Genomic DNA, 15,916 nt, shown 5'->3' on the forward strand with positions numbered 1-15,916 from the left:
TGTGTGCTAAGGAGAAGGCTCCTGGACCGGATGGCTTTCCACTGATTTTCTTCGAGACTTTTTGGGAGGTTTTGAAGGACATAATTAACACTCTATCACATTTCCACTCCGATCAGAATTTTGAGAAAAGTTTCAATGAAACATTCATTGCTCTAATCCCTAAAAAGGCTGGAGCTTCAGAATTAAAAGATTATAGGCCAATCAGTCTGATAGGAGGGGTCTACAAAATCATAGCTAAATTACTGGCAGAAAGACTTAAGAGGGTGGTGAGCAAATTGGTCAATAAAAATCAGATGGCTTTCATAAAAGGGAGACAGATCATGGATGTTGCATTGATAGCCAGCGAGTGCATAGATTCAAGGATGAAAGGTGGAGTTGCGGGTTTATTATGCAAGTTAGACATCTAGAAAGCATATGACCATGTAAATTGGGCATTTTTATTGAATGTTTTGAGACAAATGGGCTTTGGCAGTAAGTGGCTAAAATGGATAGAAGTGTGCATTAAAACGGTCAGGTTCTCAATACTAGTAAATGGTGAACCTGTTGGCTTCTTTGCATCAGAAAGGGGGCTGCGACAAGGTGATCCACTGTCACCTTTTCTCTTTATTCTAGCAATGGAAGGTTTTGACAGTATGATGAGAATAGCTACACAGAACAGGTGGATCAAGGGTTTCCAAATAGGAGACAGAATAGGGAATGGAAAGGAGATCAGCCATTTGCTATACGCAGATGATACTATCATCCTTTGTGAGCCAGAAGCTGAACAGCTGAACTACATCAGATTGATTCTTATCTTATTTGAAGCAATATCAGGGCCAAGGGTTAATTGGGGATAAACTCTGTTTTAGATTCATTGCCAACTTATGTTATGTCGTTATTTCCAACTCCTCCAATAGTTATCAAAAAGCTGGACAGACTGAGAAGAAACTTCCTCTGGAAAAAAGGCAAAGAGGGAGAGGGCAAGGGTTACCATTTAGTGAAATGGAATACTGTGATGCTAAGCAAAGAAAGAGGGGGACTGGGTATTAGAAATTTGAGAATCCAAAACAGGAGCCTTTTGATGAAGTGGTTGTGGAGATATACTAGTGAGGAAGGAACCCTATGGAAGGAGGTGATAGTGGCAAAGTATGGGAATTGAACCCATGGTGTACAGAGATGGTGTTAGAACCAGAACCCTATGGATGGGGAGTATGGAGGTCAATCAGAGCTTTATGGAACTCTATGGAAGAAAATGTGTTTCTCAAAATTGGAAATGGCAACAAGATCAAGTTTTGGAGAGATGGATGGATTGATCAAATTCCTCTAAGTGAGTCATTCCCAGATCTTTTCTCAATCTGCAACAATCCTGAAGCCAGAGTATGTGAATGCTGGACAACTCAAGGCTGGGACCTATCTTTCAGAAGGCTATTGAATGACTGGGAAGTAGATAGAGTGGCTTCTTTCCTGGGAAAATTGGGGGGAACCAATCTAGTAACAAATGCACCATATAGAGTTATTTGGAAGCACAACAAGGATGGAAAATTCACAGTAAACAATGCTTACAAGAAAGGCATACAAGTTGGGGTTAGAGGCTACCATCATCACTGGAAGAGTATTTGGAGAGGATTGATCCCCACCAAAGTGAAATGCTTCACTTGATTAGTCATCAAAAGAGTCTACTTAACTCAAGAAGTGCTGCAGAAGAAAGGAAAGCAACTAGTTCCTAGGTGTTTCCTATGCAATTTGACTGGGGAAACAAACAATCACCTATTTTTACATTGCAAATTCACTGCACAGATCTGGGAGTTGTTTCTCAACATCACATGCTGTAGCTGGACTATGCCAGAACACACCTCTGATCTTTTTAAATGTTGGATCAGAAGGGTGATAGCAAGACTCAAAAGAAGTGGTGGAAGCTAATACCATCATGCATATGGTGGTCAGTGTGGAAGGAAAGAAATGGGAGATCTTTTGAAGATAGATCTAATTTCATTCACAAAGTAAAATGGAATTGTTTGGTATCTTTACTTTTTTGGTGTAAACAACTCTGCATAGAAGATGTAGATCAAATTATAGAATTAATAGGGAGCTTGTAATTTTGCTTAGGGCTGTAAATTTTGAAGGTGGCCAGCATGTCCTTAATGCTGAAGAATACAACTTTACCAATGTTCAAAATATGTCTTCCTTCAACAGAACCCAAAAAGTCTGGAAGAACACAATTGGATAGCCACTTCCAATTGGTCTATATAGTTGAATCTTTTATGAGAAGTTGCAATTCTGTAAAAAAATCGTGTGTTCTCGTCGCCTTGTTTTAGCCATTGGATTCTTGATCTTTGTTTCCAAGATGATTCTCACTTCCTTGCAACATCTTCAAATTCCATGCGCAGATGTGTCTTTTGCAGCAGTTCATCATCTGTATAGGGCCTTTGTTCCTGAACTGTTTCCCAACTAGAAATATGATTGAGAATATCTTCCTTCCTTTGTTTCCAGTTCCGCTTATTATTTTTGCCCTACTCCTTAAGCTTCATTTTCAATATTTTTAACTTTTCAGCCAAAATATTACCTGGTCTGCCAGTCACACTAAATGACTCCCACCAATCTTTCACCTTCTCTTTGAAATCCTCCACCTCTAACCACCATGTTTCAAATTTAAAATAAGACTTTCTCCACCCTTCATCACCACAAGACAACATAATAGGATTATGATCTGAAGCAATTTTGGGAGGACTGCTCTGAATTATTTGAGTAAAGTTCTCTCCCCACTCTGCACAATATAGAAATCTGTCAACTCTAGAAGCACAAATATGATCCTGTCCCTTTCTCCAGGTGAAAGAGCCTCCACATAAAGGAGGATCAACCATCTCCATTTCTTCAATGCAGGATGAGAATTTTGTGATAGCACCGGTCAGTCTGTGACAATTTGTTCTCTCTGATGGATATTTTTGATGCTCAGCCTCTCAAAGTTTTTTTGTTTGCCAGTTACTATCTTGGACAGCTTTTGCATAAGGGTAGCTTGCTTCAGTTAATCTTGGGGGTTCTGTTTTGTCCAGATGGGAGGAAGAGTTAATGAACCTCTCTATCTTAAAAGCAATGTTCAACCAACCTGCATTCAATGCAGCTTCAGGGATGATTAAAGTAGATCCCCCTTCACCATTTAATGCCAAGATGCTCATTTATCTGCCATGAGCATTGCACTTTCTTGTACTAAAGTCATTTGTACAAGCATCTTTTGTCTTCCATCTCCAGACCAGATTTTTCTGATCCTTCGAACCCTCCTGAAAAGTGTAGCAAATCCATTCCATGATCTTTTTGCTCAAAGATACTCACCTCATCATATTTCTACTTCTCTCCACCCATTCAAATAGAGAACATCTATCAGAAATTCAGTCTCATGATATCAAAAGACTTGAAGCCCGCGTTAAAATATATTCTATTTTCCCCCATGTCCAATAAAACTGCCAGAGAGCAGGAAACAAACAAAGGAAGAGAGATGACTACCACCACGTACCAACCAACCGGAATCTTGCGGCGGAAGTACTGTGAAAAACTCAAACTTGGGTTTTGTCAGTTGTGACTGGCTGGTTTGTAATCCGGGAGGAAAATGGTCAAAGGGGTGTGTTTTGCTGATGATAGAGGTCGCAAGGGGAAAGAAAGAGAATAGCAGAAGGGTTTCAAGGAGAGAGAAACTCTAGAAGAGGGCTTGGGAAGATGAAGTTCGGTAGGATTTTGAGGAGAGAGAAGTGGATGGGTCAGGTCGGAAAATAGTTTCCATCAGTGACGAGATTTGAAGAGAGAGTGACGGGGAAAGGTGTTTAGGGACTTATTGTGACCCATGTCCGAAAGCATTTCAACTCTTGTTATTTTCAATAATTCAGAAGTATATCACATTACTTGTCAAAATCTTTAAAACTGTTACAAGCTGAAATGGGAGGGCAACAGAAAGGAAAAAAGTAGAGAGAGCACAAGCAAAATATCTGGGCCATTAATCAAATCCTTCATACCTCAAGTGGAGTTAGCGGGCACTTTCCATCGACTCGGTTTGCACCTGGCCTTATAACTCTTCCTCTTCGTCTGAATTTTCCTCTCCAACTTCTTTCACGGGCAATATCCATCTCATGTTTTTCTTCTTCCCCGCCATCATAAGTACAGCATGAAAATGCAACCATGTCCTATTATAAGAGGAAAAACAATTTTAAGTTGCAAACTCAACTTTCAGAAGGAAAAGAATCTTGGATGATCAGCGTAGCCCTTAAAGAGAACAAACAATTGTAGCATGGTTTAAGATGAAAAGGGTAATACCTCTTCAAAGCGGATGTGCACCGAAACATATCTTCCACTAGTTTTAGAGCTCTTTTTTACCATTCGATCAACCATCTTTGCTGCAAGCATGCGTATGGGTTCGGAAAACCTAAGTGCTTCAAAATTGCACAAACATCGCAACCCTTGGATATTTGGAGGAACTGAATGGGCCAATCTGTTAGAAAACGGTGCAATGCGCACAGCCCTGCACAGTCATCTTAGGCACAAGTAAATGTGGCATGTATAAAAGAGTCAAGGAAAAATAGGTTAAAAGAAGATGAAGCATTAGCACATTGATGGTGCAAGAGAGGCAAGGGGTAAAACCCGAAGTTTATGAGCATATGATACCTTCATCAACTTATGAGACCATATAAAATGCATATTATATGAATCTAGAATTTCGGAGATTGTTGTTTCATTAGTGAGACGGTAGATTCTAGAGCAAAATGGAACATGTCACTTGCAAAAGCAAGCTGATGTGGCCTACTTTTCAATGTAGCAAGAATTTAATTACCCTCAAGATGAAAAATACGTAACTGGCAAAATTCCTGATACACAAGTATTTCTTTTCGCGGATAACTCTTTTTTGACCTATATTCCTCATAACAAATGAAGAGTTGTTAGCAACAAAAGCGAGAGTTTCTTTCCGTGAAATTATGAAAAGAAATTTATTTATCCAGCAAAGGTAGAGCTGCCAAAATTGGTTGCGTTCATGGTAGAGCAAAAAAAACTTAATCTGCAAACGAAAAGACTCGCAAAAACCATATTTCAAGAGTTAATGATTTTTTCAGGTAAAGTTTTTAGAACTCATAATATCCTGAGGCAAAGTTCTGAAATAACAGATCAGTAGATTAAATTAATGAGGTAGAGATTCTCATGACTGAACCTGTAACACCTCGCTAATTCTATGCTAAGGATCCGAACCATTAGTCATGAGGACATAAAATTAGACCTGGTGATATCCTATTTGTACATGTGCGTTAAGGTCCATTCCTACGTGTGGGAAGTGTATCGGATGTGGTTTAGTGTCATAAGGGGCATCTAACACCAAGTCAAGTTCAAAGCTTCTCCGATTGAATTTTTGCATGAGATCAAACAAGGATGAACTTCAAACGAGCATGAGCATATCTCTTAGAATATGAAGAGTTATGTGTCTCATTACCTATCAAATTAAAGGTCTTTTGACTCTTCTTTCTAACGCTGCCAACCTTTCATATTCAAAAGTTATGATCATTTTAGTTTTGATAGACATTCGGTTTTGGACATGCATTTCGCCGGCGTTCAACAATTCGGGACCAGCAAAACGCCGGTCCAACGCCAGTTGAGGAAAAATTGAAAGGTATTCTGTTTTATGTATGTGTTTCACTTGCGTTGAACAGTTCTGGATAGACATTTCACTGGTGGAAACGCCAGTTGGACGACGGAAAATCATTTAAGTCAATTTTAGTCCGATTTTTCTCAGCTTTAGCCATTCTTTCAAGCCCTAGAAGTAGTTTTATCTCCTCCTCTCATCCTCATACATTAAAGTAAGTCCTTTTCCATTGATTTCAAGCTTTCCAACTCAAATTCCTTCGTCTATTCATGAATCACTGATAGAAATCTTAACCCTTGACCATAGAGTTTTCAAGAAACGAATCCAAAAAGATCAAGAAAGGGTTTCTTTATCACTCTTGTGAGAAAAATAGAAGAAAAATATTATTGGATTTTGTCTCTACATTATTACATTGAAACCCTATTTATAGACATTACATTAGACTAATTTTCCAATTAGGCACTACATTATAATCTTTTTCCAAGTAGGATTCTCTATACCATACCTACTTCTATTCTTGTTCCTATTCTAAGTAGGATTGTATATATTATTCTTGTTCCTATTCATATTCTAACACTCCCCTCAAGCTGGTGCATACAAGTCATATGTACCTAGCTTGTTATAGATGTAATTAATACTAGGACCAGTGAGGGCTTGATGAAGATATTTGCAAGTTGATCACTCGGCTTCACAAAATTGACAATCAATCTCAATGTGCTTAGTCTTCCCATGAAATACGGGATACAATGTAACGCGGAGTGATCAGCTCCACTACGAGTCATGCCAAACTCCTGCATTACTGTATTGACTTCCCGAACCAAGCTTGAGAAGACTACATCATACCATAAATTACTTGCACAATCAACATACAAGGTTACTAGACTCCCTCGCCCCAGCAAGAAAACCAGGTAGTTGCTCTCTATAGACTTCTTCCTCGAGATCATCATGGAGAAAAACATTCTTAATGTCCAATAGATTAAAAGACCAATGGAAAACAACAACCATAGATAGAACAAGGTGGACATATGGTATATTAGTCACGGGAGAGAGAGAGTATCACTGTCACTGGTAAGACACAAGGAACTATGCAAATTAGATAGGGAAAAGGGTCTGAAAAATACTCCAACTTTGGCCGAAATTGTTGTTATGATGCCAAACTTTGGAAAGGACCTTTTTACCCCCCTATTACCTATTTTAATAGTGTATTTTAAAGGTATATAATGTGCCTACGTGGACATCATAAATATTGCATCATTTTGAATAGTAATGTGTCCATGTGGGCACATATATACCTTTAAAATACATTATTAAATAGTGCAGGGGGGTAAAAGGTCATCCATAAAGTTTGGTATCATAACAGCAATTTCGACCAAAGTAGGAGTATTTTTCAGACCCTTTTCCCAATTAGATATAAGGAGTCACCGGAACACAGTGCTACGTAACTTAGATATGAGAAAGTAGTTCAAGAAGAGGCACGGTGCCACATAAATAAGATATGAGAAAGTAGTCACCGAAAGGATGACATAGTGCTACACAAATTAGATATGAGAAAGTAGTTACCGAAATGATGGCATGGTGCTACACAAATTAGATTTGAGAAAGTAGTCACCGGAATGATGCACCGACACAAAGGGTTTGCCTTCTGGGTCGAGTTCGTCGCATCGGGCTTACCTAGTGCGGGTTACCTCTCCTATGTGGTTTGCGAGCTACTGCATAGGAGCGGGGGTTTTGCCCTGTGCGCACCCAAAGGGTAGCGGCTGCTGGTTTCCCTTGTCATCAAAAAAAAAATGATGCACCGACACAAATCAGATATGAAAAAGTAATCATCGTGCATTTTTTTCCAGTTGAAACTAACGCACATGGGCTTCTTTGTCAACTTGTTTGAAATTAATTTCATGCGCAAGTTTATGGTAACTTCCCCTGTATAGCAAGGAACTAAATTCTCCAGTATTACCATCCTTCAAAATTATGGTACACACATTTATAATCTTAATCTTCTTTCTTTGGCAGTCTCTTTCTCTACTCAAAGAATGAGGTTCCCTTATTAGTGTTGGTTGTATATTCACCTCTATGAGGAGATCTCCGAGGACCTAGTTCTTAATACTTTTATCGTCATTTCTTCAACATATGAATGTCACTTGTACATAGTTTGTAAATCATCTAAACTTAATCAGAACTTCACAAGATCTTAAATGTAGATCTAGAGATCATTGTGCTTCAACACATTCCCACACGCATGGTCCACAACATCTCTTCGGCAAGCGCGTCTGAGCCATTTTCCAACACATGAAGAGATTATCCAAAATAATTTGACACAAATGCACCTTTCTATGGTGCTAGCCGGGTGATTCTGACTTGAGCCCATTGTTTACTAGCAACCCAATAACTAGGGGTCTTTGCTGCTTGACAAGTTCCTATTTGACAAAAAATTGAACATGGGATGCTTGGTGACTTTTCTAACACCTTTATGTTTGGCAACCTAAGGTCAATGTCTAAAGTAACAAATGGTAAAATAGAGTTGGACTGTGGAGAGTTGCCTGGAATTTCAGTGTGATCTTGTAGGGTTGGCGTTTGGTTCTAATGAATCCTTGATCACTTTTTTTCTAGTTCCAGTTTCTTCTTATGTCGTTTTCTACTTCATCACCAAGATTACCATTTCCCTTGCCGTCACAAAACTTTATCATTTCACTTTTCACATGCTATATAGTATTCCCTTGCTGTCACAAAACTTTATCATTTCACTTTTCACATGCTATATGGTAACATGTAGCAGGTTTCATGGAGTCTGGTAGCCAAGTGAAAACCATCGAGTTTCCTGATTTCCAAGCATACATTCTTAGGTCTACTAGTTTAGGCTTTCTCATCTCCCCAGTTTGGTGCCCAAATTCCCCTCGAGTATCAATCATTGAACCGAATGATTGCACCTGTTTTCTAAATAATTCTTGCTATTCAATCATTGAGAGGTGAGCCAAAAAGACAATGAGAGGAACCACCGCCTTGGTTTATAGTTGTATGCGCCAGAACTTACGTCATTAGGCTTTTGTTGATGCCGATGGGTGACTTTTCCTAGAAAATATTGTTTTAGTCATGACTGATGTGAGGCCAAAAAATACATATATTTAGCCGTTATTTACCTCACATTTTAGTGCCTTTAATCGTTTTTTGAAATAGGTAACTTACATTTTAGTGCCTTTAATCGTTGCTTGAGTACATACTTATATTGAGTCTTGCTTAATATTATATTTTTGATGTATAGGAATAAAATGGTGTAAAGAAAGAGATTTGGAGCAAAATTGAATCCCACCTCGATTGTGAAGACAACGGGAGGCAAGGAAGAAAAAATAACAAAGAGAACTTGTGAAAGCAGCACAGTAAAATAGGCAATTGCCTTGCCTCAACCCGCATAGGCTATTTGGGGCTGATTTTATCCAATTCGTTTTGCACTCGATTATTTCATTTGAGACTTTCCAATACCTATAAATAGTCCATAAGCATAACTTTTACATAATTTTTTTATCTATAAAGAGCTAGGAGCTACTGTGGAGATCGGAGAAAATTGATTTCATCTTTTCTTCTCCATATTAATTCATTTTTACATTTTTCTTTAGATGATTTGTTGTAATTCCTCCTTGTTTATGTGGAGCTAAACTTCTCATTCTACAATTATGGTAGTTGCATCATCGTTGTTGTATGAACTTCAAATGACTTTGGAAGCAAATATGGAGGATCAAAGTGCCACACAAAGTGGCATTCTTTACATGGCTACTAGCCAATGAAGCAGTTTTGACATTGGATAATGTGGCTAAGAGAGGAATCTCTTTCTGCAACAGATGTTCGTTATGTGGTAAGGCTACTAAGACGTCTCTTCTTAGATTGCAATTTTCATGAGCGGTTGTGGCAAATTTTCCTTAATCTTAGAGGCATCTCCTGGAGTATGCCTCGCAAGATTGGAGTATGCCTCGCAAGATTGATGAGACTCTATTCTGTCAGGAGGTTGCTGGAGTTGGGGCTACAAACAAAGAAAGATGGAGGATAATCGTTGCTTGTATTTGGTGGACTATATGTAGGGAGAGAAATGATAGATGTTTTGAGAATAGGAACAATAACCTGCAGGAAGCCAAGTTTAAGTGTATTTTATTGTTCTGGTTTTGGTGTACAAATATCTACTCCAATAAAACTGAGTCAATCATAGATGTTTTAGGGTCCATTTAGATTTGGTTCAGCTTTGGGGTAGATTATACTTTATTTTAGTAAATATGGTTTTTCAGTACTACCTAAGTACTATTTTAAATACAAATGTTACCAGTTTCAAAAAAAAGAAAGCTATCATCGTACTATGGCTCGTGTGGTTACTTACTTTTTCTTGAGCTTAATAATTTGATTGTTTGATCACCTTTCAACTATAATTTGTGGCTCGAAATTGAACACAGAAGAGGGGAATTTGAGAGCGTAATAAGAAAAAGTAGAGCTTGGTCGTGAATTTTATAGGAAGAGGAAATCAATTAGCTAACATGAATTGGAATAGCCTTGCTTAGTTGATATAGAAGAAATATACATGCACTTCACTACTGACAAACGACCATGGGAATACAGACGTTAGGGATAGTCAATAGTTTTAGATTTATCGACAAGATGCTTAATAAGTAACACCAACATGCAACTAGTAACCCGATAAAAAATCAAAGTCAATTCAAATGACTACTCAACTTGATTGCTAGCGAATCCATAACCCTAAATCGATTTCATCTCATTGATTACGTAAATATCTACCCTTCATTTGGTTATTTGTTCATTAGTTATTTTCTTTTTGCTTTTAGTTTAGTTAATTCAAGATAATACTTTGGAATTTATTGCTTGAACAAGTAATTAGCATTAGCTTAATTTAGTAAATAGTTAATCAACAAATCTCTATGGGTACGATATCTGGACTCATAATCCTATATAACTTGCACGACCGCGAGTACTAGTGTGTGCGTTTGGACACAACAAGGACCAACACAGGGATAAAGTTGTTTCGATACCACCTAATTAAGGTACCAAAATGCTTTATTTTATTCATCTGTAGAGTTACAGATTTAGAGAAAAGAGAAAAAAACAAATTAGGAACCAAATTCATTTAACTCTGGGAGAAGACAATCAAGAGATGGTTTCAGCCTGATTTAATTCCCTAAAATAATTAACAGCCTAGCAGAGCAGATTTTATCAGATTCATTTAGATCCGATAAATCCTTTACGATCAAAATTGATCATAATCAGATATTCAAAAATCAACACATTTCTTTATGTTAATGTTGCTATTATGGGATTTCTCTACACACATTGATGTTGTTTTCCCCAAAGTATGTATGACAAGTAATATACACCTGATTTATCATTCAATGAGACAATAATGGAGAAAAAATCTAAAATGAATCACAAAAAGAAATAACTATTGCAACCAAAAAGGATAAGAGAAATTAGATTATAGGTAAAAGAAACCTACCCTAACTCCTTCAGCTTTGGCAGGACCTTTAGAAGATAATAGTTTGGGCTGGACCATGCCTTTACTCTCAAGTTAACAATGCTACTTATGTTATTGTCAAACTTCAGCAGCAGCTCTTTAGGGAGTTCTCGGACCACCTTCACATGATTTCTTAGAGCATAGATGAAGAAGTCCTCATCAAATATGTCACAGAACTTGCTGCAAGTATGACAATAAATAAGCACTTCTGGAAAATATCAAATAGACTAACATAAGGGATGAACCGTATTTTCGGAAAAGAGGAGAGCTCAATGACATCAGAAATGTTAAATCAATCCACACGAAGAATGACATCACAACTTTTGCGTATTTAAGAATTTGGAAGCTCTGCATGCTTTAACTCAATTTGTAGATCAGCCACATAAACTTAAAAAAAACACTCTGTTCAGCTGAATACAAGTCCTATGAAAGTGACTACTGAACAAACTGACAGGATACTTGAATAACTAGGGAAAACAATCTAAAAAGGAACCTTTAAGAGTGGAATGAAGGAGCCCCCAAGGCCTAGCTTGAGTGGCAAAAGGTGGAGGATTTGTGGCTTATGGCACAGGTTCAAGCCCCAAACCATGCAAAGCGAAGCCCGGTATTTAAGTGAAGGGTAGAGGGGCGGGCCCATTATCCACCGAGTTTAGAAGATTGTGATTGGTCCAAAGAAGGAATCACACACGGATTTCTCGATTATCAAGAAAAAAAAGTGGAATGAAGGATAAGGGGCTTTGATGTAGTCAAAGTTAATTTAGTGAGTTTGAGGCTTAATTAAATTTTTTAAAACATTGGGAACAAGTATTAAAATATTCATCTTTCAAATTTCAGATTTTTTATTCCTTCCCTTCTCTTTTTCTTCATCTGCTTCTTTCTTCTTTTCTTGTTCCTTCTCCCCTTCTTCACCTTCTTCTTCCTTTTCTTCTTTGCCATTTCTTTTTTTTTTCTCTGTGTTTTTTTCCTTCTTCTCTCTTCTCTTTCCTTCCTTTTTTTTTTATGATCGTGGTGTCCATGCCAGCTTTCGCGCTCCTCAACTAATTCCATTGGATACTTGTCACCTTCCACCAGCAATAGATACTAGATAATTCTGTCCACCAAGGCTAGGGCAGACGAGACGAATCACCCACTAAATTTTGAACCTGAGACCTCAGGGTTCTCAACCACTTCATTGACCACTAGGTCATACCCTTGGGTGCTCTTCTCTTTCTCTTTATCTAGAGTTTTCATCTTCCTCTCTTCTTCATTCTGATTTGGTTGCCAATATTGTGGAGAATATTTGGTGAAAAAAGTTTAAAACATTGGAGGATTTTACATTTCGTCAAAAAACAATTGACAGTTGTTTAAGCAAGCAAGAGATATTTAAACAATCGAGAACTATTTAAACAACACTAAGTTGCTTAGTTCAATCAACTAGAAGATGCTTAAATATCTATCTAAAGAGGTGTTTTAAACATCCTATGATTGCTAGTTAAAATAACGAGGATTTTTTAAATATCAACTAGTTTTTTTTTTTTTTTTTTGATAACCGAGAAATCCGTCTGTCACCCACCCTTTGGACCAATCACAGCCTTCTAAACTCGGTGGATAATGGGCCCGCCCCTCTCCCCTTCTCCCCTTAAATACCGGGCTTCGCCTTGCATGGTGTGGGGCTTGAACCTGCGACCTAAGCCACAAATCCTCCACCTTTTGCCACTTGAGCTAGGCCTTGGGGGCAATATCAACTAGTTGTTTTTTTTTTTTTTTGATAACCGAGAAATCCGTCTGTGACCCACCCTTTGGACCAAGCACAGCCTTCTAAGCTCGGTGGATAATGGGCCCGCCCCCCTACCCTTCTCCACTTACATACCGGGCTTCGCTTTGCATGGTGTGGGGCTTGAACCTGCGACCTAAGCCACAAATCCTCCACCTTTTGCCACTTGAGCTAGGCCTTGGGGGCAATATCAACTAGTTGTTTTGAAGATATAAAAATGGTTGCTAGTTGTTTTGATAGATATTTAAATAGCTGGTAGTTGTTTAGAAAGATATTTAAACATCAGCTAGTTGTTAAGAGGTGGAGATGACATGGAGGGGGGGAAGATGGGGCTGAGGGGGTGGAGGGGGAAGAAGAGTGGGAGGTTAGTGTAAATAAAAAACTTGTGGGTTTTAAAAATATGTGTCATTATCACTATTTAAAGAAGTGTTCTTATCACCTAATTTTAAGTCTCGAGTCCATGAAACTTAAGCAAAAGTCTCAAAAGTTCCTAACAATTCCATCCCCCGAATAACTAATCCTTGTCTCGGACTATTTCCAATTAACTTTCTTTACCTCAATTATTTACCTATTTATTGCATCCATCAATAGATAAAGATTTGCAATAGTAGAGAAAAATTACAATAATTCCACGAGTCAACTATATTCTGACTTTACCTAGAGTCTCTCCATACGCTATTTAAATGAAAAATTGGAATAACAAGAGTAGCATTCAGTAGTCCTGCAACTGCTACAGCATCACAGATCTGCAATTCATACATAGAAAAAATGGCATATTTAGCAGTGGTACAGAAAATGAATGGAACATTGTCTTAACCCATAACGAAGACTCAATTAGTGGCTGCACGATCAACTAAAATGATTAGTGACATCTTCATTTTCCTAGACTCCACGTGGCAAATGGTCAAAACATGCACAATAGTATAATCCGTTCAAAATATATCTAGTAGTTACAATTCTATATTCTACAAAATTAGGGTATGGAAACTGTTTTTTCCCTAGATATGTGAAATATGAAACTGCTGTTATTTTCACCTAGGAAAAAGGTTAAAACTAGCTTTGTTGGTTTTTTTATAAAGCTGGTACAGCAAAAAGGGTTGAATGTATTAATTGAAAATGTCTCTCACTTTTTTTTATTAAGCATAAGCTGGCGCTTTAAATAGCCAATTTGAGCCCATAAAATTTCAAAGAGCTAAAATATTTCAACAATCCAATAAAAATTCAAATTTTAAATTCATCCTAACCTAGACAATTTATTATACTAAAAATTATTGCAGTAACTAAAAACAATTTCAAATATTCCTTTGCTTTAGTTACTGCAATTTAAAAACTGCTCCTCCTCAATTTTTGTTTTGGTGGTTGGTGCTAATTCTTTTGATTGTTTTTTTGAACTTACAAAATTTCTTCCTCTTCCTCTTCCTCTTTCTCTTTCTTCTTTTGATACATAAAAAGCACCCTCAATAATCTTGTCTTGTTGGAAAACTCTTTTGAAAAGAGCTTTAATTTGAACAATGATAGGATTTGTATGGAGTGTTCGTAAGGATCGTTTTACCATTACAATATTCCATAAATCATAGGTTTCAACAATCAGGTTCATGAAAAGTGAAGATATGATGAAGTTTATCATTTTCTTTGAAATTAATAAAGTTTCTCTTTTTTTTTTGGCTGGGCTGAATTGAGATTTTGATGAAGGGACAGGATTCTCGGGAAGAAGCCTTTTAAATACCAGAAGCCATTTCCGAAATTAGAGGAGAAGAAACTAGCAGAATATTCATGCCAAGACCTGACCATGACCCAAACATGCCATAGGAAACTCTGCTCCAGTTACAATGTGAAGTGACTCAGAAAATGATAAGAAAAAAACTGTGGTGTGATATTGTAGGATACCTTGCCATAACCGTGAAACCTTTGAAAGTCATCTACAACTTGATTCAAGAAGTTCACTCAGGTTGTAAAATATCAAGGATAATCTGAAGGGCAAGGAGATCATACCTTGTTTGTGAAGCTCTAGCGAAAGGAAAGATAGCTGTTTTGATTGTGAATGTTGATGACATCATCCTCATCGAAGATGATCAAGAAGAAATGTTGTTGAATAAAAAATTGATATCTAAGTTTGAGATCAATGACTTGGGAGCTTGTGATGTCTTCTTGGCATGGAGATAGCTTGCTCAAAAGGAGGCGCGTCAGTTTGACATAAAAATTATGTGAGTAACTTACTTAAAGAGATGGGACTAAGTAGATGTAAACTGGCAAAAATGCCAATTGATGTCAATTGCAAGTCTGAAACAAAAGAGAAACTAGAGCTTCTGGCATTGTGGCACAGTACCAAAAGATGAAGAAAACTTATCTACTTCTCTCACACTTGTGACTTGGCCAGACATTCAATCTGTTGTCCTTATAGTAGGTCAGTCATGCCTTCACCACATGAAGAACATCTTTTTTTTATAAAGGTAACTTTATATTCACATAAAAAAAACTCAACAACAAAAGACTGACGAGGTGGGATTTACAGCCCACATGGGGTAATTACAAAGCTAAAAACTGGGCAAAAATTTTTACAATTGAGCTATGAAGTCCACTAAACTTTCTACCTCCCCCACCAAATCCTGTTTACACCAAAAATACAACAGACTCAAGCTATTCTTGAATTTTTGGATGCTGCTAGGGATGTTGTTCGGTTTCCCATCATTGGATCTTTCATTTTTTTCCTTCAACAATGTCCAATTGCAAGCAGGGATACATTTCCACCTGTCCTCTTTGAATCTTCTTATTCTGCCCACTACTTCCCACTGTCTCAGCATGTCTAAAGTAGTCCTGGTCATTATCCAGTAAACCCCAAGTATACATAAGAACATGTCCCACAAATTTACAGTTGTTCTGCAGTGTAAGAATAAGTGATGGTCAACTTCTGCCTCTTTCCCACGCATGTAACACCTTGAGCAAATCTGTATACCTCTTCTTTCTAACACTTCATGGGGAACATGCTTTCCTAATTGCCAACCAAGTGAAACCTGAGACCTTGTGAGGAATCTTGACTTTCCAAATTAGTTTCCAAGGTCATTTCATTTACATT

The 15,916-nt window shown here is 37.6% G+C and overlaps 1 protein-coding gene across 2 annotated transcripts in view; it reads right to left on the reverse strand.

The window, feature by feature from the left end:
• Positions 1-15,916, reverse strand: part of LOC102578989 (uncharacterized protein At1g04910) — a 50,821-nt gene that overhangs the window by 19,470 nt on the left and 15,435 nt on the right. For both annotated transcript variants that reach the window (XR_367451.2, XM_006349589.2), the window contains exons 4-7: positions 13,501-13,589; positions 11,073-11,270; positions 4,279-4,483; positions 3,981-4,148 (exon numbers count right to left, since the gene is read on the reverse strand). Coding sequence is in view for 1 of the 2 variants with exons in the window: in XM_006349589.2 (XP_006349651.1) it covers positions 3,981-4,148; positions 4,279-4,483; positions 11,073-11,270; positions 13,501-13,589 (660 nt within the window). In the remaining variant the exon portion in view is untranslated. The remainder of the gene's footprint in view (positions 1-3,980; positions 4,149-4,278; positions 4,484-11,072; positions 11,271-13,500; positions 13,590-15,916) is intronic.

The sequence above is a fragment of the Solanum tuberosum genome, unplaced genomic scaffold, assembly GCF_000226075.1.
Source record: "Solanum tuberosum cultivar DM 1-3 516 R44 unplaced genomic scaffold, SolTub_3.0 scf00107, whole genome shotgun sequence".
Lineage (NCBI taxonomy): Eukaryota > Viridiplantae > Streptophyta > Magnoliopsida > Solanales > Solanaceae > Solanum > Solanum tuberosum.